Here is a 22,187-nt window from a genome sequence, read left to right as displayed (position 1 = left end):
GAAGGTTATCTATAGAAATAGTCACCTTATTATTGCTATTTTAGGGACATTAAAGATAATTAATTTTGTTGATTCAGTCATTTCTCATATACTTGGATCGAGTAATATAAAGTTCATGATCATTGATTCCTTTCACTTCTCTCAGGCACACCCTCTACTCCTATAATACATCTTGGAGTATATAGTATGTTGAACAAACTGATGAATAAGGAATTTGCTGTTTGTCTGGAATAGTCAAGTGTTACAGTGAGATAAAAGAATTTTCACTCTAAAGTTAATGGCGACATTATAGAGTATCTTCCAGGAATAGAGATTTGATCTTTACAGAATTTGTTGCAAATTTATACGGTAATTTTCTCCAGGTTACATGGAATTTGACAATATAAACTTCGGCATTGTCCCACATAGAGAACAGTTACATCTTCTGCTAATGAAGTCCAATTTGAGAAATTCCTCTATTAACTCAGAATGAAGATAAAAAATCCAATGGTGGACAAGCTAAGTACACAGCTGGAAGCTCTTCGGGTGTTTTTCATTAAAAATTAGGAGATTGATAATAATCGAGAAAATACTATTCATTTTTGTTTGCCCAGAAAAGTCACCAAAGAAACAAATTCTAGTAATTTAAGTATATACCTCACAGTCTTGCTTGCATTTACTCTTATCCTTCTTATTTTTGGACCTATAATGCCGGCATTTCCCCCCTTTCTTCACTGTACCTATTTGAGTATAATTCAATTAAGTATAAAAGTAATTCTGAAAATTCTAAAAATTATTAAAATATGTGATAAGTGGCAAAGTTGTTCTAAGCAGTCCTTATTAGGTTAGGCTAAGATAATTTTGTTATTAGAATTTATATTTCATATTAATATTTACACAAGCCTGTGTCTTTATACATAGACCATGTTGTTGAGAAGGGATTGTGATATGGAGGTTTTTTTCCTTGCTGGGCTTCGATGAGTCCAGGTGAGTTGAAAATTGCCAATGAACAATAGGTAGTTGATGATAAGTGGTATACGCTGATTTGATAACTACTACAATTTTCTACTTTGTTTTGGCTTTGCAAACACTTCTTTATTATCCACATTACTACGTACTAACTTTAAAAAGGCATAAGACCAACTGTGTACCCTCAACTGCAACTTTTGCAAATATGACATGAACCCAAAATATACCATATATTTGATTAAAATTAATATGCAAATTCTGTCTGTAAAACTTTTTAGAAATTCATAATTTTGCCTTCTTTAGAAGTTAAAAAACACATTTGCAAGTGTCATTATACTTATATTAAAGATACACTTCCAAAATAATGTTTGATTGTAAGATGTTCACACACACAAAGCAAACACAATGCATCTATTTCAATTTGGGATAAATGATGAAAACAGATAATAAAAAAATTTGGCTTTTGTAAGTAGAAAATACTGTTCACAGAAATGCTGAACCTTATTGCTTAGCTATTTTGTTGAGCTTATATATACATATATATATAATCTCTATCTCTATCTCTATCTCTATCTCTATCTCTATCTCTAGCTCTAGCTCTAGCTCTAGCTCTAGCTCTAGCTCTATCTCTATCTCTATCTGTATGTTTTGGAGACAGGATCTTGCTCTGTCAGCACCCAGTCTGGAGTGCAGTGGTGCCTGGTCCCATCATAGCTCACTGCAGCCTCAAACACCTGGGCTCAAGCCCCTACCCTCTGAGTAGCTGGGACTACAGGCACATGCCACCATGCCTGTCTAATTAAAAATTTTTTTTTGTACAGACAGGGTCTTGCTGTGTTGCCCAAGCTGTTAATATATTTTGTGATTGAAAATATTTAACATTCTTCTATTGTCATACAAATAACTCACCTACCTTTTCTATAATTAATAGTCTCTATAATTAATAATTATCTTAACATACTATGTTTTGAAGGTTTTTTTGGCATGTATGACTTGGAGGACATGTGTCATTATGCTTATTGTTTATGAATGACCCTGTATGGTTTGATTCTTTTTTCCCCCCTCAGATTATTGGTTTTCTAAACCCTTATTTCCCCCACCCCACCATGTGCTTTTTAACAACACATATGACCATATCTCCCTGATACTGGAATGTGGCAGCTCAAGAAATTCAGGGGCTTAATTTTTATTATGTGAAGTTGAAGCACAGTCCAGTTTAATTTGGCTTAACCTTTTGTTTAGAAAATAAAGAGGAAAATAACCATTTTAGTAGTGGAGGAGACTTTGCCTGCTTCTCACTAGGGTTAGCTCCTGGGAAGAATGTGAGAAGGGAGTTGTTCATTTGCTACTTTGTCTCAGTAGGCACCATGCTTTTGGGAGAGTGAGTAATCTGACGATTCTTGATGAGATTCCAATGTTTAAAAGCTAATTTTTTCAGCCTGGGCAGCATGATGAGACTCCATCTCTACAAAATATATAAAAAAATAACCAGGCATGGTAGTGCACACTTGTGGTCCCAGCTACTTGGTAGGCTGTGGTGGGAAGATCACTTGAGCCAGGGATGTTGAGGCTGCAGTGAGCCGTGATGGTACCACTGCATGCTGGCCTGTATGAAAAGTGAGACTCTCTCTCTGAAAAAAAAGTTTTGTTCTTTAGTTAATTCAGTTTTTACTTTAATTCTGATTTTAGATGTCAATCTTCAAACAAGATGTAACTGGACTGTGTAATTCATAAAAAATTAATATTAATTTTTCCCTAAGACTATTTTACATGGCTTACAAAAACGGCCTGATGTTTTATAAGGGATAGTTAGGTCCAACTCCTTGCTGGATCTTGTATAACTACCACTTAACATAATGCTTGCCACATAGTAGGTGCTCAATTAATATTTGCTGCATGAGTAAAATGACTGCCAGTATATCCCATTAACTTTCAATAAACAGTTACTATTTATTTAATTTATTTTTGAGACAGGGTTTTGCTGTATCCCTCAGGCCGGAGTGCAGTGGTGCGATCTCCTGAGTAGCTGGGACTACAGGTGCACTGCACTATGCCAAGCTAATTCTGTTCAATTTTTGTAAAGACAAGGTCTCACTATATTGCCCAAGGCTTGGGATTACGGGTGCGAGCCACCACAGACCAGTTACATTTTAAAGTATTAACATGTTCATATCTGCTTGCTTTATAAATAGAACGTTGTCAGATGACAACATCGTTTTTTCCGCCCAAATCCTATACCCGATTGGCTACAAGTTGACCCAGTCATGGTGCACACCAGTTTAGAGAAAAATGAAAGCTCATATTTTTATTAGTGTGGGGGAAGAAACGGGTGAATATTAAGAAGTGGAGGCTGGATGTGGTGGCTTACACCTATAATCCCAGCACTTTGGGAGGCTCAGGTGGGAGGAGTGCTCAAGCCCAGGAGCTTGAGACCAGCCTGGGCAACATGGCCAGACCCTGTCTCTAAAAAAAGAATAAAACAAGTTAGTTAGATGTGGTGGCGTTATGCTTGTGTGCCTAGCTATTCAGGAAGCTGAGGTGGGAAAATTGCTTGAGCCCAGGAGGTTGAGACTGCAGTGAGCCTTGATCACACCAGCCCGGGCAACAGAGGGAGACCCCGTCTAAAAAAAAAAAAAAAAAAAAAAAAAAAAGGCGGGGGGTGGGGGAGCTAGGTGAAAGCATCTATGCAACACTGACTTACACAAAAGCTATATTATTAAGTTAGTGCAAAAGTTGTGGCAGTTTTGCTATTAAAAGTAACTGTTGTACCAACCTAATAGAAACAACCATGATGGCTGGGAATAGTGGTGTGCACCTGTAGTCCCAGCTGCTCAGGAGGCTGAGGCACAGGATCGCCTGAGCACAGTAATTCAAGCCTGCAGTGAATTGTGATTGGGTCACTATATTCCAGTCTGGGCAACAGAGTGAGACCTTGTCTTTAAGAGCAAAAAACAAACCAAAATCATGAATGGTGCCTGATGACTGATGCTGTTTGGATTGACGGGATGTGTTTTAGCAGGGTGAGAGTAGAGAGAAAGAGATCTCTCTCCCAAAATACTCATCTTGGGAGAGAAGAATAGGCTGACAAGAAGAAAATCTGTAAGGAAAAAAAAAAGTTAGATAAACATCAAGCTAGAAGAAAATACTAATGACTAACAACCAGATGATAATTTTAAACTTTAAGAGTGAAAGTGAAGTTAATGTAGCTTTTTAATATAGTTGCTGAAAAACCAATATAATAGAACTTTACATGGATGTGTGTATGCCTGTGTGTTGGAGGAATGACATATATTAAGAATCCTTAGTATCAGAGATACAGGCAATTATGGAACAACTCTAGGAGAAAACATCCCGGACAAGTGGGAATGGAGAAATTGTGGCCTATGGGTAAAATAGCATGCTTTTTGGAAGCAAACAGAATGGTTACTGCTGGCCAGTTTTCTTAATCTACCTGCCTACCCTTTAGTTCCACACATTGCCATTTACACATTCTTTCAGAAATTCCACAATACAGATGCTTAAGCAGTCTCAAGGAAGTGAGCACATATTCAAAACCTGGTGTCCTGTTATCTCCGTTTACATACAAATGTGGGTAGGAAGTGACGTATGGAGCAGGTGTCTATCATTTCAGGGAAATGAAAGTCCGTGTGAAGCAGCTGTGCTGGGTATATTCATACTATGTGAAAAAAATGTTGAGTTTTCTCTAGTGTAAACCTATTTCAATGGAAAAATACTGATTAGATTCACACCTGTCTTAGAACATTCTTCAGAGTAGATGGAAGCTGATTTGGAAGAGTTCGGGGAGCTAAGTTTAGATCCATATATTTGACTATCTCTGAAAAGCTCCTATTGAAAAGAGTTTAGCATCTTACCTCTCTGTCGGTGTCTCTGTGTCATTTATTGCCAGCTTTATTCGATGCAAAGCCTGCTCCAGTTTGATAAGCAGAGATTGTAATGGTGAGCGAGGCCAGATCTGTGCTTAGCCGGGAGCTCATAGCTACCGCAAAAATGGTAACAAGTTTAGTTGCAACACTTTCCTGGAACATGGTACTCAGAAATAAGCAGACACCAGACGCTGATAAGGTTGTCATGGAGAACTACATTGCAGTCTCCAGAAATCTATTTCTGCCAAGAAGGGTGGATTCAAATTCTACTGGCTTCTTGAATTTCCACATGTACTTCTTCTCCTCATATGCCAGGAGATACTGGCCCAGGAAAAATGAATTACTAAAACGTCACGAAGCTGTATGTGCTGTCCTTATGATTTCACTACAAAGAACATGATAATCATTTTCCTAAAAATATGCACCAATAGGAAAAGATCAATTAAAACACCAAGAGGGAATTTCCCATCATGTCTTCTGCACAGCAGAAACTGATGATTCCATCTTTTATTGCTCTGCCCTCACTCTACTGTGCCATGATCAGATTTTGCTGGAAAAAGCCTTCCTTATAATTACGGGGGGAATTTTTTTCCCTAAGAGCAAATGTCATTTATTGTGGAACAGTTTATATTTTTCTTTAAAAAATAGATCCTCCCTAAAACATTAGGAAAGGAGAAAAAATTACCATAGTTTTATTATAATAGTCTTTTTTGTTGATTATTGTTTTTTCCCTAGTGATTCTATCTTGCTTCTATTTATTTATTTATTTATTTTGTTCTTTTTTTTTTAACAAATAAATTTTATTTTGTATATTTGAGGTTTACAACATTATGTTACGGGAACTATAGAAATAATAAAATAGTTACTATAGTGAAGTAGATTAACATAGCAATCACTTCATGTAGTTACTTTTATAAGCTTTTTTGTTAAATTTATTTAACAAAATCTCTAATAAAGTTTTATCAGCTATAATTCTCACGTTGCACATCTGTAGATGTCTAGACTTGCTCACTCTACGTATCTGCTACTTTGTATCCTTTGACCTGTATCTCCCTATTTCTCCCCTCTCCCGCATCCCACTGTTCTCTATCTCTGTATACAGTCGAGCATCAATAATGATGTTTTAGTCAACAATGGACTGCTTATACAACAGCGGTCCCATAAGATAATAATGGAGCTGGACATTTTCCATAGTCTAGTGATGTTATAGCAGTCACAATGCATTCATTACTCAAGTGTTTGTGGTGACGCTGTTGTAAACAAACTTACTGTGCTGCCAGTCATGTAAAAGCATAGCACATTCAATTATGTGTCACACATAATACCTAATAATGATAACGAATGACTGTTACTGGTTATGTGTTTACTGTATTATATATTTTTATTGCTAGTTTAAAATGTACTCCTATGTATTCAAAAAAAGTTAACTGTAAAGCAGCCTCAGCCAGGTCTTTCAGGAGGTATTCCAGAAGAAGGCACTGGTATCACAGAAGATGACAGCTCCACGAGTGTTACTGTCCCTGAAGGCCTTCCAGTGGGACAAGATGTGAAGGTGGAAGACATGATCCTGACCTTGTGTAGGCCTAGGCTAATGGGTGGGTCTGTGTCTTCGTTTTTTTTTTTTTTTTTTTTTTTTGTTATTATACTTTAAGTTCTAGGGTACATGTGCACAACGTGCAGGTTTGTTACATATGTATACATGTGCCATGTTGGTGTGCTGCACCCATTAACTCAGCATTTACATTAGGTATATCTCCTAATGCTATCCCTCCCCCTTCCCCACCATAGGACCCAGTGTGTGATGATCCCCTTTCTGTGTCCAAGTGATCTCATTGTTCAATTCCCACCTATGAGTGAGAACATGCGGTATTTGGTTTTCTGTTCTTGCGATAGTTTGCTGAGAATGATGGTTTCCAGCTGCATCCATGTCCCTACAAAGGACACGAACTCATCCTTTTTTGTGGCTGCATAGTATTCCATGGTGTATATGTGCCACATTTTCTTAATCCAGTCTGTCACTGATGGACATTTGGGTTGATTCCAAGTCTTTGCTATTGTGAATAGTGCTGCAATAAACATACGTTTGCATGTGTCTTTATAGCAGCATGACTTATAACCCTTTGGGTATATACCCAGTAATGGGATGGCTGGGTCAAATGGTATTTCTAGTTCTAGATCCTTGAGGAATTGCCACACTGTCTTCCACAATGGTTGAACTAGTTTACAGTCCCACCAACAGTGTAAAAGTGTTCCTATTTCTCCACATCGTCTCCAGCACCTGTAGTTTCCTGATTTTTTAATGATTGCCATTCTAACTGGTGTGAGATGGTATCTCATTGTGGTTTTGATTTGCATTTCTCTGATGGCGAGTGATGATGAGCATTTTTTCATGTGTCTGTTGGCTGTATGAATGTCTTCTTTTGAGAAGTGTCTGTTCATATCCTTTGCCCACTTTTTGATGGGGTTGTTTGTTTTTTTCTTGTAAATTTGATTGAGTTCTTTATAGGTTCTGGATATTAGCCCTTTGTCAGATGAGTAGATTGCAAAATTTTTCTCCCATTCTGTAGGTTACCTGTTCACTCTGATGGTAGTTTCTTTTGCTGTGCAGAAGCTCTTTAGTTTAATGAGATCCCATTTGTCAATTTTGGCTTCTGTTGTTGTTGCTTTTGGTATTTTAGACATGAAGTCCTTGCCCATGCCTATGTCCTGAATGGTATTACCTAGGTTTTCTTCTAGGGTTTTTATGGTTTTAGGTCTAACATTTAAGTCTCTAATCCATCTTGAATTAATTTTTGTATAAGGAGTAAGGAAAGGATCCAGTTTCAGCTTTCTACTTATGGCTAGCCAATTTTCCCAGCACCATTTATTAAATAGGGAATCCTTTCCCCATTTCTTGTTTTTGTCAGGTTTGTCAAAGATCAGATGGCTGTAGATGTGTGGTATTATTTCTTTTAAAGTCATCATATAGGCAGGGCGTGATGGCTCACACCTTTAATCCCAGCACTTTGGGAGGCCGAGGTGGGTGAATCACCTGAGGTCAGGAGCTCGAGACCAGCCTGGCTAACATGGTGAAACCCTGTCTGTCTCTACTAAAAATACAAAGATTAGCTGGGCATGGTGATGGGTGCCTGTAATCCCAGCTACTTGGGAGGCTGAGGCAGGAGAATTACTTGAGCCCAGGAGGCAGAGGTTGCAGTGATCCAAGACTGCGCCATGGTACTCCAGCTGGGGTGACGAGCAAAACTCTGTTTCAAAAAAATAAATAAATAAATTAATTAATTAAAATAAGTCATCATATAAATCATTTTACATATTATTACATATTCTTAGTAAGAATTGCTTTCTATATTCCCTGTCAGCTGCTACGGTGTAATCACTAATTTGCTACTGTTCAATATTTATTTTCTTCTCCATTCTTATTATTATTACTATGATAAACATAATTGTGAATAAAGCACTTTTCATACACAGGATTATTTCTTTAGGTTATATTCCATATGTCCACATTGCCATTAAAATGGGTGTATAAAATATGAGATTGGTTGTTTGACTAATAGCATTGGTTATAATTAAAAACTTTTATTTTGCTAATCTAATGCATGAGAAATGATATCTCACTATTATACATTTTTTGCCTATAACCAACCTTAGTCTATAGTATTTGTTGCAAACTATTCCCACTTTGTTGTTTTACTTTCATCTGAATTTTTTATTACATTTTAAAAATAGAAGTAAAATGTACATATATAATTTACCATGTTTAGCATTTAAAGTATGCAGTTCAGCGGTAGTAAATAGATTTATATCCCTTTTTGTTCCCTTCACGCGCCTTTCCCCTTCTCTTACTGGTGTTAGAATTTTTACATAAAAATTTAAAGTTGTAAGAATTAAACTGACTTGATAATTTGCTCTATGTTTTCATATTAATGCATACGTATTTCTAAGCATAGATATCCCTTGTTCTTAAGATGGCAAATATCCAATTCCCTTTATTTTGGTGAATTTTAAATTCAGGTGAATATATTAAGTCATTAAATATAAAATTAAATAATTAATTTATTTTTGAGACAAGGTCTCACTGTGTCACCCAGGCTGGAGTGCAGTGGCATCATCGTGTGTCTCACTGAAGCCTCAAACTCCTGAGCTAAAAAGATCTTCCTGTCTCAGCCTCTGAGTAACTGAGACTATGGGTGTAGTTTTTAAAATTTTTTTAATTAAATTTTTTTGAAAGATGGGGTCTGGCTGTGTTGTCCAGACTGGTCTCAAACTTCTGACCGCAAGTGATCCTTCCACCTTGGCCTTCCAAAGTGCTGGGATTACAGGCGTGAATCACTGCATCTGGCCCTGGATTTATTTTTAAGATATGTGATAGTTTAAAACTGCTAAACTGGTATCCTCCATATAAGTAAATAACATCATTTCTTGCATAATCTTATGCTTTCCCATTGATTTCTGATGCTTTCTTTTTTATATATTGAGTTCTTACATATAATCAGGGCTGTAGACTGTGGTACTGTGCCTATAGGTGCAAAAAACAGGTACAAAACAGCTTCCTCCACGACTAGGTGTTCACTCTGAAACAAAAAGTACAGCACAGAGGTCTTGCCTTAAACAAATTGATGCTAATTAGTTGGGTAATCAGGATGTATACATCCGAAATAATGCACTAAAGTAGACCCACATTACTGCATCTCAAACTAGATTCATAAATGAGAGAAAACAAAGGTAAACTTGGGGGAACCACAGGCGTGAGAAAAAGGACTCCAGGAAGTTTCCCTGGATTTATCCTCCCTGGTTTTGCCCAACTAAAGCATTATGTTTTCCCAAAAATCAGGAACCACAAGCACGACAGCACTCTCTGGTGTTAGATGGCAGTTTTCTCTGTGGGTTTTATCTGCTACCTTCTTTGAAGAGATAAAAAGCTGTCAGCTTGTGGAAGGCAGTGTTCTCATGTGACAATTGTGGGTGGTTTTATAGCACCAGGCTGGAAATTTAGCCATTCTGTTTCTTTTGTCTCAAAATTTGCTTTTCCCTGCTGTCTGAAATGTGTCTGTTAAAAACATTGATGTCTTTCTCTTACACATATTTTTTAAAAAATTCAAATTCCTTGAAAGAGAAAAATTTAATAATTATCAAGCATTTTGGCCTGGCTCAGTGGCTCATGCTTGTAATCCTAGCACTTTGGGAGGCAGAGGCGAGTAGCTCACTTGAGGCCAGGAGTGCGAAACCAGCCTGACCAACATGTGAAACCCCATCTCTACTAAAAATACAAAAAATAGCTGGGTATGGTGGTGAGTGCCCGTAATACCAGCTATTCCAGAGGCTGAGGCAGGTGAATCACTTTAACCTGGGAGGTGTAGGTTGCCATGAGCCGAGATGGCACCACTACCCTCCAGCCTGGGCGACAGAGTGAGACTCATCTTAAAAAAAGCACACAAAAAACCCCAAAAACCAACAAAAACAAAAGAATTTACTACTGTTGATGGAAGGGATTGATCTGTAAATGACAGAGCTGGTGGCCCAGAGGCTCTGGAGACAGCTCTGGTGTGGGTTCAGTCACTGGCATGTCTTATTTCACAGACAGCAACACCTCCGATGCTTGGTTTTATTTAATTAATTAATTAATTTATTTATTTATTTTGAGACGGAGTCTCGCTCTGTCGCCCAGGCTGGAGTGCAGTGGCTGGATCTCAGCTCACTGCAAGCTCCGCCTCCCGGGTTCACGCCATTCTCCTGCCTCAGCCTCCTGAGTAGCTGGGACTACAGGTGCCCGCCACCTCGCCCGGCTAATTTTTGTATTTTTTGTGGAGATGGGGTTTCGCCATGCCGCCCAGGTTGGTCTCCTGGGCTCAAGCAATCCACCTACTTTGGCCTCCCAAAGAACTGGAATTACAGGTGTGGGCCACAGCACCTGGCTCATTTTTATCTGAAAACTCCCCATTCTTTTCTGTTACAGAGACTGGGCCATTTTCTCTTTTCTTCAATATTTTGATGATTCTCAGTTCTAACTGATCATGGTTCTTAGAACCAAATGGTATCAGCTGTATCAGTTCTTCATAAAATACTTCTAATCACAACATCTCTCCTCTTTTTCATTTCCAAGCCCTTATAGAATTGGGACATTAGGGTCAGATCAAGCCATAAGTGATTCAGCAGCAAGTAGTGTAAATACTTCTAAGAGCCGTGACCCTCGAATAGGTCAGAAGAATATTTTAATGGGATGTTAAGTTGGGAGTTTCAGTGGAGGCATCGAAATACCATCAATAACACCAAGATGCGAATTTTGAAAGGAAATATTTGACCACAAGGGATACAATGTTTAAAAATCTTTCTCCCAGACCAAGGATATAAAACAGTTGCGCTTTTGGAGATGTGAGTGTTTTGGAATGAGCTACTGCTCTGTTGGGTCCCATGCCGTACATACCCAGTGCAGGACAGAAGAATGTGTGCACGCATGTGTGTGTGTGTGTTAGTCATGGGGAGGGAAATCTTTTGACTCTCAGAGCTAATCTAGTGAGAAGAACTTCAAAGGCACCACTTGGAAGGCTTATATTTGTCTCCTGCAGGTAGGGAAACACAGTAGATTGATATCAAACTCTGGCTTTGGAAACAGACCGGGTAAGGGTCAAAAGATGCGTCAGACAATATTTTTGAGATGAATGTCAGACTTTTTGTGCCTGGAGATTGGCCTGCAATTCCAGAGTTTTCCCAGGCTAAGATTATTTCTTCTGGGCTACATCTTCAAAAGAGATCTGGTTTGGGATAATTCCCAAATTCTTGTCCACTAGACAACACTCTGAGAGTGATCAAAACTAACACCATCAACAAAGAGCAGGTATAGATATACATCGTGTGCCTAAGGTGAGGGTGCCCTGGGAAGAACACATAATCACTTTTGTAGTATTCTGGCTAGAAATGCTTAACCTAATCTAATTGTGAAATACAAGACAAATCCAATTATGGAACAGCCTATAAGTAAGTGGCTTGTATTCTTTTTTCTCTTTTCTCCTTCCTTCCTTCCTTCCTTCCTTCCTTCCTTCCTTCCTTCCTTCCTTCCTTCCTTCCTTCCCTCCCTCCTTCCTTCCTTCTCTTTCTCTCTCTCTCTCTCTCTCTCTCTCTCTCTCTCTCTCTCTCTCTCTCTCCTTTCTTTCTTTTTGAGACAGTCTTGCACTGTCACTCAGGCTGGAGTGCAGTGACACGATCTCGGCTCACTGCAACCTCCACCTCCCAGGTTCAAGCAATTCTCCTGCCTCAGTCTCTTGAGTAGCTGGGACTACAGGCACCCGCCACCACACCCAGCTAATTTTTGTATTTTTAGTAGAGACGGGGATTCACCATGTTGGCCAGGATGATCTCGAACTCCTGACCTCCAGTGATCTGCCCGCCTCGACTTCCCAAAGTGATGAGATTACAGGCGTGAGCCACTGTACCTGGCCAAATGGCTTGTATTCTTAAAAAATGTCAATGTCACTGAAGCAAAGTGTGGCTAAAGAATTGTTACAGATTGAAAGAGACAAAAAAGACATGAAAACTGAATGCTCTATGTGATTCTAAATAGCATTCTGAACTGGAAAAAAAAATGATGTAAAAGACACCATTGGGACAGTGGTATATCAGAGTTAAATTTCCTGAACTTGATGGTTGTTCTTCGCTATATATTTGTTCTTAGGTATACATGAAGTGTTAAAAGGCAACAGGGCATGACGTATGCAACCTACACTCAAATGGTTCTGAAAATAAATTGCATGTGTACGTGTGTAAAGGCAGTGATAAAACAAACGTGGCAAATTATAAAAATTACTGAATTTAGGTCACAGTTAGGTATTCTTGTAACTTTTTTGTAAATTGGGGGTTATTTCTGTAAGTTTGAGGTTCTTTCAAAATAAAAATTAAAAACAAATCATTTTCTTAGCCACTAGTGAGGGTTTGTTTCAGCTTCCTCTCCCCAACCCCTGCCCACATACAATCACCCGCTTCAGGAATGTTAGTAAGTCCCCCCCAAGACCAGCTAAATCAGAATCTCAGGAGATAAGGCCCAGGCATTTGTGTTTTAACAAGTTCTCCAGATGGTTCTTAGGTGTACTAAAGCTTGAGAAGCACTTGTTTAGACTAGTTAAGAACCATGCTTGGAGTATGGGGTGGGGTTAACCCCACTGGGATGTTACACTATGGGGGAAAGGTGGCTGGGTATAGGGGAAATGGTCACAGGATCTGCCTCACAGGAGTGCTAAGATGATAGTGGTTGAGATGGTTACATTCTCCCCTATCCCGTCCACCTTTTTCCTTTTAGTTTTGACCCAGAGGCCTTAAGGACACATTTTTAGTCCAACATTTCACAACGGGAGATATACGTGACTAATGTATATTTATTAGAGAGCAGATTCACAAAACTCTCCACACTGAATACAAATTGATTATGGTGAATTAGCAGAGTTGTCTATTTTTGGCCTAGTGAGGAGTAGTAGAGATTTTCCCTTGTCTAATTAGAGGATATTTCAGAAGGAAATTTGTAAAGAGTGGTAGTGCCTACAAGAGCCTGCCCTTGGATGTTCTAATTGGAAGTGATTTGGTATGTCAGATTTGTTGATCTGTCTGAGTAGGGAAAAAGGAATTGGAGATTGATAGAAAGATTGATGGAATGAGGGGGATCAGTGGAACAGTTTACACGCCCAGTCTCTGGCATGGTAAGGATGCTTGTATCCAGAACTACCTACATAAATTTTCATGGCTCAGCACAAAATAAAATTGTGGGGCCTCTTATTAAAAAATAATCAAGAATTTCAGGATGACACCAACAAAACATCAAACCAATCACCAGGCCCTGTGCTATTGCATGGGTTGCAACACCATGAAGCAGACCCTGCCTAAATCTCTTACGGTCAAAAGGAGGCCAGACTTGCTAGAACCCTCCCAAGAGGTTGGTTGGCCTGCGGATGATAGTGTCGGGGTGGAGCTGAAGGGGTTGAGAAGTCAGGCTGGGGCAAGCTCTCCCACTTCGAAGAACTGTGCACTGCTAGGTCTTTCAGAGCTTTTAAAATCTTCACCCACGTGCCCAGCATAGAACTGCCATTTGACAACCACCTGACAAGAAGGCCCCTGCAACCAGTCAGAGTTTACTAGATGAGCAGTGGAGTCCTGAGGACTGAAATTGCAAACCAGAATGATACGTTTGATCATTTCATCCTGATCCTGCGTTCTCTTCCCAACACCCAAGTAGCTCAAATGTGAAGATGTATGGGAAGGAGTAAGAGAGCAGACCACATCCCTCCCTGATGCTGGCCTATTGATCTAAGGAAGTCTGGAATGTGTGTGTGTGTGTGTGTGTGTGTGTGTGTGTGTGTATGTTTTGAGACAGTCTCACTCTGTCACTCAGGCTGGAGTGCAGTGGCGTGATCTCAGCTCACTGCGACCTCCACCTCTTGGGTTAAAGCGATTCTCATGCCTCAGCCTCCAGAGTAGCTGGGATTACAGGCATGTACCACTACGCCCTGCTAATTTTTGTATTTTTAGTAGAGATGGGGTTTCACCATGTTGGCCGGGCTGGTCTTGAACTCCCTACCTCAGGTGATCTGCCCACCTCGGCCTCCCAAAGTGCTGGGATTACAGGTGTGACCCATCGCACCCGGCCATGTGTGTGTATTTTTAATAACTGAAAATAACAATGACTCTAAATCTAAGGGCTCTCCTTGAAATATTATTAAAAGACAGAACATATAGATTTGATAGAACATTTCCCTTTGTTGAAACGGAATGATTTAAAACCCCATGTTTTATTTGCACCTCATGAAGCAGACTGCTCAATAAACCAGTTACTATTAAAAATTATATTTAGGCCAGGCACGGTGGCTCACGTCTGTAATCCCAGCACTTTGGGAGGCTGAGGTGGGCAGATCACCTGAGGTCAGGAGTTCCAGGCCAGCCTGGCCAACATGGTGAAACCCCATCTCTACCAAAAATACAAAAATTAGCCAGGCATGGTGGCAGGCGCCTGTAATCCCAGCTACTTGGGAGCCTGAGGCAGGAGAATTGCTTGAACCCAGGAGGCGGAGGTAGAAGTGAGCCAAGATTGTGCCACTGCACTCCAGCCTCGGCAACAAAGAACGAAACTCTTTCTCAAAAAAAAAAAAAAAAAAGATTATATTTATTACAATACAGGGAGTAAGAAAAGGAATTCACAAAACACTCAGTTGACAGATAATAGATTGCAAACCCTTTCACTTCTAGTATTGATCTGAGGATATCCAAATGAACACTGAATGTAAATTACCCTGAGAACATCTCCGCTAGAAGAACCGGTTACTGAAACCTTATTTTTAATATAGGCAATCCTTTGGGAGTAAACATTTCAAATATTACACTGTGCTCTATTTATTATCTCTCCCTATGGGTTTTTTAGGGCATGATAACTTGGGCTTTTGCTGAAGTGACTCATAGTCTCAGCACAGGAGACTTTTTGAATATCATTTGGTGGACTATTCTCATCATCTAAAGTAATAAAAATATTTAAGCATTCAAAAATTCTACATTAGTTATTTCATTTATCTATTAAATATTTATTGAAGTCATAAATGGGTACTGCAAGGCCCCATGAGGGATAAAACATGAATTAGACACTGTTCTCATTTTCAGGATGTTTCTAGTTTGGTAAGACTCAAGATGTACAGATATAACAAGAAGGCAAGGTGGAAAGTGTTGAGAGGTACCTTTAAAGGGATGTGCCCTTAGACCAGGCAACCGAGTTCCTGACCTGGGCTCTGAGTTTTACAGGATCTTCTTCTGGATTAAGGGGACATGCTCACCAGGAGCCTGAACTTCCTCCTCCTTCTAAACTGTGTTCTGAGTGTCCAAGATCCCAGAATCTCATGCATAAATTCATTTTCTCAAGTGTAGAGACAGAACCTGGAAACGTGGGCCAACTCTCTCTACACTACACCACCTTGTACAGTTTATTAGCCAGTTAGCAACCTTTAATATTTAGATTATGTAATAAGGGCCTCTGATACTCTTGGCATGGAAACCCACGAATGTTAGGCGGCAAGTTGGCCTGGCTATGGGAATTCAGGAGGACGTAGAACTGTGCCTTGGCAGTATATGGGATGTTCCACTGGGGAAGTAGAGCTTGGGCATGCAGAGGTGGGAGAAGGGAGAAGAGGGACTTCTGGCAGAGGGAACATCACACTCAAAGACATGGAGACTAAAAGTGCCAGGTTACATGTGGGAAGTCTGGCTTTCCTGGATACCAGGAATGGAAGGGCAGAAACTCAGGTTGTAAAAGGAGAAGGAGACCAGATCATGGATGGTGTGGAATATAGGACATGGTGAGAGAGGGTTTGGCAAACTGTCTCATATTTTCAGCACAGGAGAATCTATTTAGAGTGACTGATGTTCACATCTAACACTCACATCAGCAGGTAGGCCTTACTGTAGACAATAAGCTGTCATTAGAGGTTTGAGCAGTTTTGAAGAGATCAACTTTATAAGTATAAAGCTCTGGCTTGCTATGGAATAGCACATGGGAGAGACTGGAAGGGTAGAAACAGGCAACTGTGTGGAAGAGAGTAATGATATAGGGGAAGGTAAAAAAGAGACATATTTGAGATAACAGAAAAGAAGAACTAGGTAGAAAAAGAAATAAAAAGTGATCCCAAGACTTTATATGAATCCCTTGGCCATCCCTTAGGCCACCCCTGTGTGGCCGGCTAACCGTCTTTGCCATGCCAACACACAAGAGTGACAAGCTCCAGTCCCCAGACGATGTTGGATGCCTCTGTGGGTGTTGAGTGGTGGGGGGTGGGGACAGGGTAAAGAGGAAGGAAGACATTGGATTTGGGTACATGGTTTGAAGTTTGCACCTGTTCAGTAGCATAAACAACCACTACTCATTTTGTTTTGTTTTTTGAGATGAAGTTTCGCTCGCTGCCCAGGCTGGAATGCAATGGAGCAATCTCGGTTCACTGCAACTTCCACCTCCCAGAATCAAGCAATTCTCTTGCCTCGGCCTCCCAAGTAGCTGGGATTACAGGCACCCACCACCACGCCTGGCTAATGGTTTTATATTTTTAGTAGAGACAGGGTTTCACCATGTTGGCCAGGCTGGTCTCAAACTACTGACCTCAGGTGATCCACCCACCTCCGCCTCCCAAAGTGTTGGAATTACAGGCGTGAGCCACTGCGGCTGGCCAACCACTACTCATTTTGTATGTGTTGGCCACAGATAGTTTGTGACTTAAAACAAAGATCATTCATGATGTTGATCAATAATTGAGCATTCATTGGATGTATAGCACAGTAGTGCTGTCAATATGGGGAACAATAGAATGTAATGCATAGCTCTCCTGGATAAACAGAAACTTCCATTTCCAGGGTCATTATGTTGTTCCGTCTCAAGCTTTTTAATAACTCCTGTGCCCAATGTCTTGATGGCCCCCAACAGTGATATGTGTGTAGACAGAGCAGGGCTGGATCGTGTAACAGGCATTTCTAAGTTGTCAAGTAACTTTTTACAAAAGAGGACACAAAAAAGGAGATCTGTCAAGTGCATGCTATTACAATGACTGGGTCTAGTTTATCTCAACACACACAGGCTTTACACTGGTGTTTCCTGGATTCAGTGTCTATTCTCTTCTAACTAGCAGGCTTTTTTTTTTTTTTTTTTTTTTTTTCAAGGCCCACCACAGAGATGTTTTTATTGAAATGCATGTTACGAGTAACACATGAACTCCCTCTGGCCCAGGTGGGACCTCTTCCCTTATAGGTGGGTCAGGCCTAGTGGGACAGTCTTGGTGGTGGTAAGAAGGGAGCCAAGTGAGAGAAGGCCTCCAAGGCATAGGAGATGGTGTCCGGTGAGTCTGCGGAACCGAGGATTATGGAGCCTGCTGGAAGCCTGGTATGGTGTGGTTCTCAGCTGTGGCTGCAGATTTCTCTTCATTGGCTGCCTCCTCTGAAAACAGACTCCTCTTTTCTGCAATTAATCTTTTAACTCCTACCATCCACTGACTGACCTCAGTCACATAGTCAACCATGAGTGAGCGGTGGATGTCATCTGCTGCGTCCCACCGATGGCTTGAAAGCTCTTGCACCAGTACAGCCATTCTCTTCTTTACAGGTATTGACAACTTTCCTCCAGCCCACTGTTCCTGCAGCAGTGCCAGGCGTCGGCTGATGTCATCACATACCTGCTTCCTTGTGTGGCCACGGCAGTCTTCCAATGCCTGTTCCAAAGGTCTCAGCACATCCTCCATCAGAGCCTCAGACTCGACTGGGAAACTTGTGGGCTCCATACCAGAGGCAGGACCACTCCCCACAGGTGGGGACCTGGGAGCCTTACTTGAAGGAGGTGGAGGCCCCATTGGGGGAGGCCCAGGAGAAGTCTCTGATGCGGGGACTCTGGGGGATCCATCCTGGGGTGCGGCGACTCTCTTGGTGAGCAGCGAGCGCCTGTGTCCGCCGGCCTGGGTCTGCAGCCCGTATGAGAACTGCGGCGGGTCGTTCCAGCCGCGCTCCTTGTTGCCCGGCTTCACGTACAGCTCAGCCATCTCCCCTAACTAGCAGGCTTTTTAAACACAAACTTTTGTTTCTTTGAGACGCAGTATTGCTCTGTCCTCCAGGTTGGAGTGCAGTGGTGCATCTCTGCTCACAGCAACCTCTGCCTCCTGGCTTCGAGCAATTCTCCTGCCTCAGCCTCCGGAGTAGCTGGGATTATAGGCCTGTGCCAACATGTCCGGCTAATTTTTGTATTTTTAGTAGAGACGGGGTTTCGCCATGTTGTCCAAGCTGGTCTTGAACTCCTGACCCCAAGTGATCCTCCCGCCTCAGTCTCTCAAAGTGCTGGGATTACAGGCGTGAGCCACCCCGCTTGGCCTTTTGAATTCTGGGCTAATTCTTTCATTTTCTATTATGTGATTATAAGTCTCAATGTAAACCATCTTTGAACTCTAAGACATGTAAGACATCTGACTGTAAGTTACATTTTGGTCAGTTGCACAATTTGACACAACATGCTTCTGCACACCTCCAGTTCCTCTGCCTTTCTGCAAACTTTGCTCTGTGGGGATTACTTATGTAGCACTTTTAAATTAGGTGGCTGGTATCAAAACCGCCACACAGTTTGCCACCAACATGTCTTCTAGAAGGGAAGGACAAAAGGTTTTTAAAATCATGTTCTAAGAAGAGGGCTACAGAAGCAACAGAGAAGGCGTGGAAAAGTGTCTAGCCGCGTTTTGTTTATAACGGCTGGAGCTTTAAGAGTCAGCAGCCTTAAACGTAAACAAGCTAGGGCCGTCTTGAGCAGACCTTCGGCTGATGGGGGTGGAAGGTTAACCTCGGCTTGGAGTTAAGGAAGCGCAGGAGGCGCGGCCTCGGAGGCTTAAAGCTCAGTTCCACTGAGCCCTCGCCGCCGAAGGTTGGCTACAAAAACTGCCTCGGCCAAGTGACGTTTACCTCCCTGGAGGTTCGCGTCCACCTGGACATCAGCGGACGGGTCGAGTTTCATTAACGCCGCATACTTGAGAAAAGAAGAGTTTGAAAAGACCACCCAAACTACATAACTAAATCGAGATCATCTTCCTTCCCTCACTCTCTTTCTTCCTCTCTTCTACTTTCTTTATCATGCATTTTTTTTTAAAATTTGTATTTTTTTCCTTTTCTTCAACGCCTACCTCTTCCTTGGCCAACAAATTAACCACCCGGCTCGGGCTCCACCTTTTCGTCTCCAGCGGCTCCGGGGCTCTCTCCACTGTGCCGGGGTCCTACAGTGCGCTCGCCCGGCCGCCAACTCTCACCCTCCCTGCCCCCATCAAGCTCCTTCGCTTTCCCAGACAGCGGCTGTCGCGCCCCAAGTCCGGCCTCTCCAGGGCGGCCGCACGCGCCCGCTCCCCGGTCCGGGTACCCCGTCACCCCTCCAGCGCCGCCCAGCGTCGCGTCCCCTAGCGGCCCGGTGCGGCGGCAGCGGTTTCCCGGGTGGCCCGGCCTCCCGAGGGTCGCCCCGCCCCGGCCCAGCTCCGCCCCTGGCCGCCGCTCCCTGATTGGCCGCCCCCCCACCTCTCCCGGGCTCCTCTCCTCCCCCTCGCCCAATGGGCACCCGCACCTGGTCCAAAAATTCCCCCGAGGGGACCGAGGGGGCTCTGCCACTTCCAGCTCCCGCCCGGCGGCTGTGACGGCCCCGGCGAGTCGCAGAGCGGGGAGTGGACACGGAGTAGGGAGCGGAGAGGGAAGGAGGAGGAGGAGCAAAGGTGTTGGAGAGAAAACTTAAGAAAGGAACAGGAAACCTGCCGGGGAGGCGGCGGCGGCTGCGGCTTCTCTGGGCGCCCGGGCTGCGCTCTTCGCGGAGTGTCCGCAGCTGCGGCTTGGCCCCTGCCTGGCTTCCCCGGCGCGCACGCACGGCTGAGCCGCGACGCTCGGTGGCTCGGGCCGTGCCCTCCGCCGCGACTCTTGGCCGCTGCCGTCCCGCGCTCCGATCCGCTCGTGCCTCGGCGACTCCCTGGAGAGAGAGCGGCGAGGGCTCAGGGAAGAGAGGGACGTCCACTGTGGAACATGAAGCAGCATGACTGATAAAATGTCCAGCTTCCTCTACATAGGGGACATCGTGTCCCTGTACGCGGAGGGCTCGGTCAACGGCTTCATCAGCACCTTGGGGTAAGCGGGAGACGCGGGCTGGGCAGCGCTCGCGCTCCGGGTCCTGAGAACCCGTCCCTGTCCCTCCTCCGCCTCCAGGTCCTCCCGCTGCCGCGTGCGGTGGCCCGGCCGGGCAGGGTCGGCGCCCGCGGACAGCGCCGTGCGCTCGGCTCTCTCGCTCGCCCGCTCGCAGGAAGCTGCCCTGAGAGGCAAGACTTTCTCAGCAACTTCGTAATCTCGAGCTCAGAGACACATCAGAAAGGAGGAAGTGATTCAGAAGCCCGGAGACGGGCCCGGCGAAGAGGTCTTCGCTGGCTTCTCCCTGGGTTGTTTTGATTAATATGTGTGCTTGTTTTCCCTGGAAGGTAAAACAAAACACCCCCCTTTTCCACCGTTTCTCGCTACCGTTCTCAGCCCCTGGTCTCTCAGTGCCGAGTTTGAAAGAGCAGTCGATAAAAGTCCGTGGCCTTGGACCTGAAATTCAAGCGATGTGGTGAGCCGAAGTGTGGCGTTGTCCTGCGGGAGGAGCTCACTGTCCCCTCTTCACTGGAGCAGTTTCCTTTTGGCCTTGCCGAACGAGGACTCGCCCCACCAGCCTGGGCAGCCCTAGGGGCATCCGCAGCGCTAAGACCCTTGGACATGTCTGAGGGCTTCCTGGGTTCTAGAACTCAGACCTGCTATCTCCCCTTCCCAGGCCTTGGCCCACTGAAATGCTGAGCCTCTCTTGGAATTTAGCCAAGTGAAGAGTTCTTGAGATTCGAGTTGGATGGGGAAAAAGAAAATATATACACACACACACGTATATATTTATGTTTATGAATGAGGGAAATATATAAATATATTTATATATTTTATGTATATGATACATATATATATAAAAACAGTGTGCTAAATGGTTAAATAGGACTTCCTTGTTTTCTCTCTGTTCTAATTGGAAATAGCAGTGTGCAGTTTAATTGCACGCTGCAGTATATTTTGATGCACAGGACATTTTTTGTTACCTAATTTGAGCACTTAGATCCCCCCGCCCCACATTTCAGGCTGTGGAACTGGTGTTTCCACTCCTGTCTGGCTATGGTTTTCAGCTGTTAAGCTTTGAGGCAGATGACTTAACCTGCAGTGTCCCTGGACAGTGACTTTGAGCTGTGTTATAACGGAGTGCTGCCTACTAAACACTGGGACATGGAAATCACCAGTGCTTCCACAGTTCCTGTTACCTGTGCATTCCCCCTAATGAGTGAAAGAAGGGAGGTAGATTTAATTCAGTCCCTTTTCCATCAGTGTTACTTTCTTATGCAACTAAAGTGTGGAAGGAAAACCATGTTAGTGCCAAGTGCTTTTGCTGGATTTGTGAATCATGAGTTACCACTGTTTTTGAGATCATTCATGATACAAGTTCAGTTTCTGGGCCCCCTGCAACATTTTGCAGGTGGACTCTGCTGCTCTTCACCCTCCGTAGACTCTCCAGGTGTGTGTGTGATGTAGTGGTTAAGCAGAGGGGGTTCCATGGACAGAATACTTGGGGTTTGAATTCTGGCCCTTCCACTTGTAAACCTTATGACCTTGGGAAAGTTACATAATCTCTCTGTGCCCCAGTCTCCTCAATTCTACAAATGGGAATAAGCATGGTTTCTACCTCATAGGGTTGTGGTGAGAAAGAAGAGATGAATATATGTAAAGTGCTTAGCACGGTACCTGGCGCATTATAAGCACTTATGTGTTAGCTATTGTAGTAATTATCAT

General features: G+C 42.9%; 2 protein-coding genes and 1 long non-coding RNA gene across 4 annotated transcripts in view; 1 reads left to right on the top strand and 2 right to left on the bottom strand.

Annotated features, from left to right (window-relative positions):
• Positions 1-6,187: 6,187 nt before the first annotated feature.
• LOC140712750 (uncharacterized) lies at positions 6,188-19,710 on the bottom strand. The gene is made up of 2 exons (XR_012094473.1): positions 19,490-19,710; positions 6,188-8,077 (listed from the first exon to the last, which is right to left on the bottom strand). It is a non-coding gene; the product is annotated as an uncharacterized lncRNA (long non-coding RNA).
• On the bottom strand, positions 17,468-18,386 carry LOC140712749 (steroid receptor RNA activator 1). The gene has a single exon (XM_073020571.1). It carries the CDS (start codon positions 18,365-18,367, stop codon positions 17,696-17,698), a length of 672 nt encoding a protein of 223 aa, XP_072876672.1. The 5' UTR covers positions 18,368-18,386; the 3' UTR covers positions 17,468-17,695.
• Positions 19,711-19,919: 209 nt separating the features above from the next.
• The window catches only part of ITPR2 (inositol 1,4,5-trisphosphate receptor type 2), a 485,309-nt gene continuing 483,041 nt past the window's right edge, over positions 19,920-22,187 (top strand). Inside the window, exon 1 of one of the 2 annotated variants that reach the window (XM_007967992.3) lies at positions 19,920-20,465. In XM_007967992.3, the coding sequence (XP_007966183.2) occupies positions 20,374-20,465 (92 nt within the window). In that variant the 5' untranslated portion in view covers positions 19,920-20,373. The other variant, XM_073020570.1, reaches the window with a different exon arrangement.

The sequence above is a fragment of the Chlorocebus sabaeus genome, chromosome 11, assembly GCF_047675955.1.
Source record: "Chlorocebus sabaeus isolate Y175 chromosome 11, mChlSab1.0.hap1, whole genome shotgun sequence".
Lineage (NCBI taxonomy): Eukaryota > Metazoa > Chordata > Mammalia > Primates > Cercopithecidae > Chlorocebus > Chlorocebus sabaeus.
Note: the sequence above shows the minus strand (reverse complement) of the source record. Positions and strands in the feature narration are given on the sequence as shown.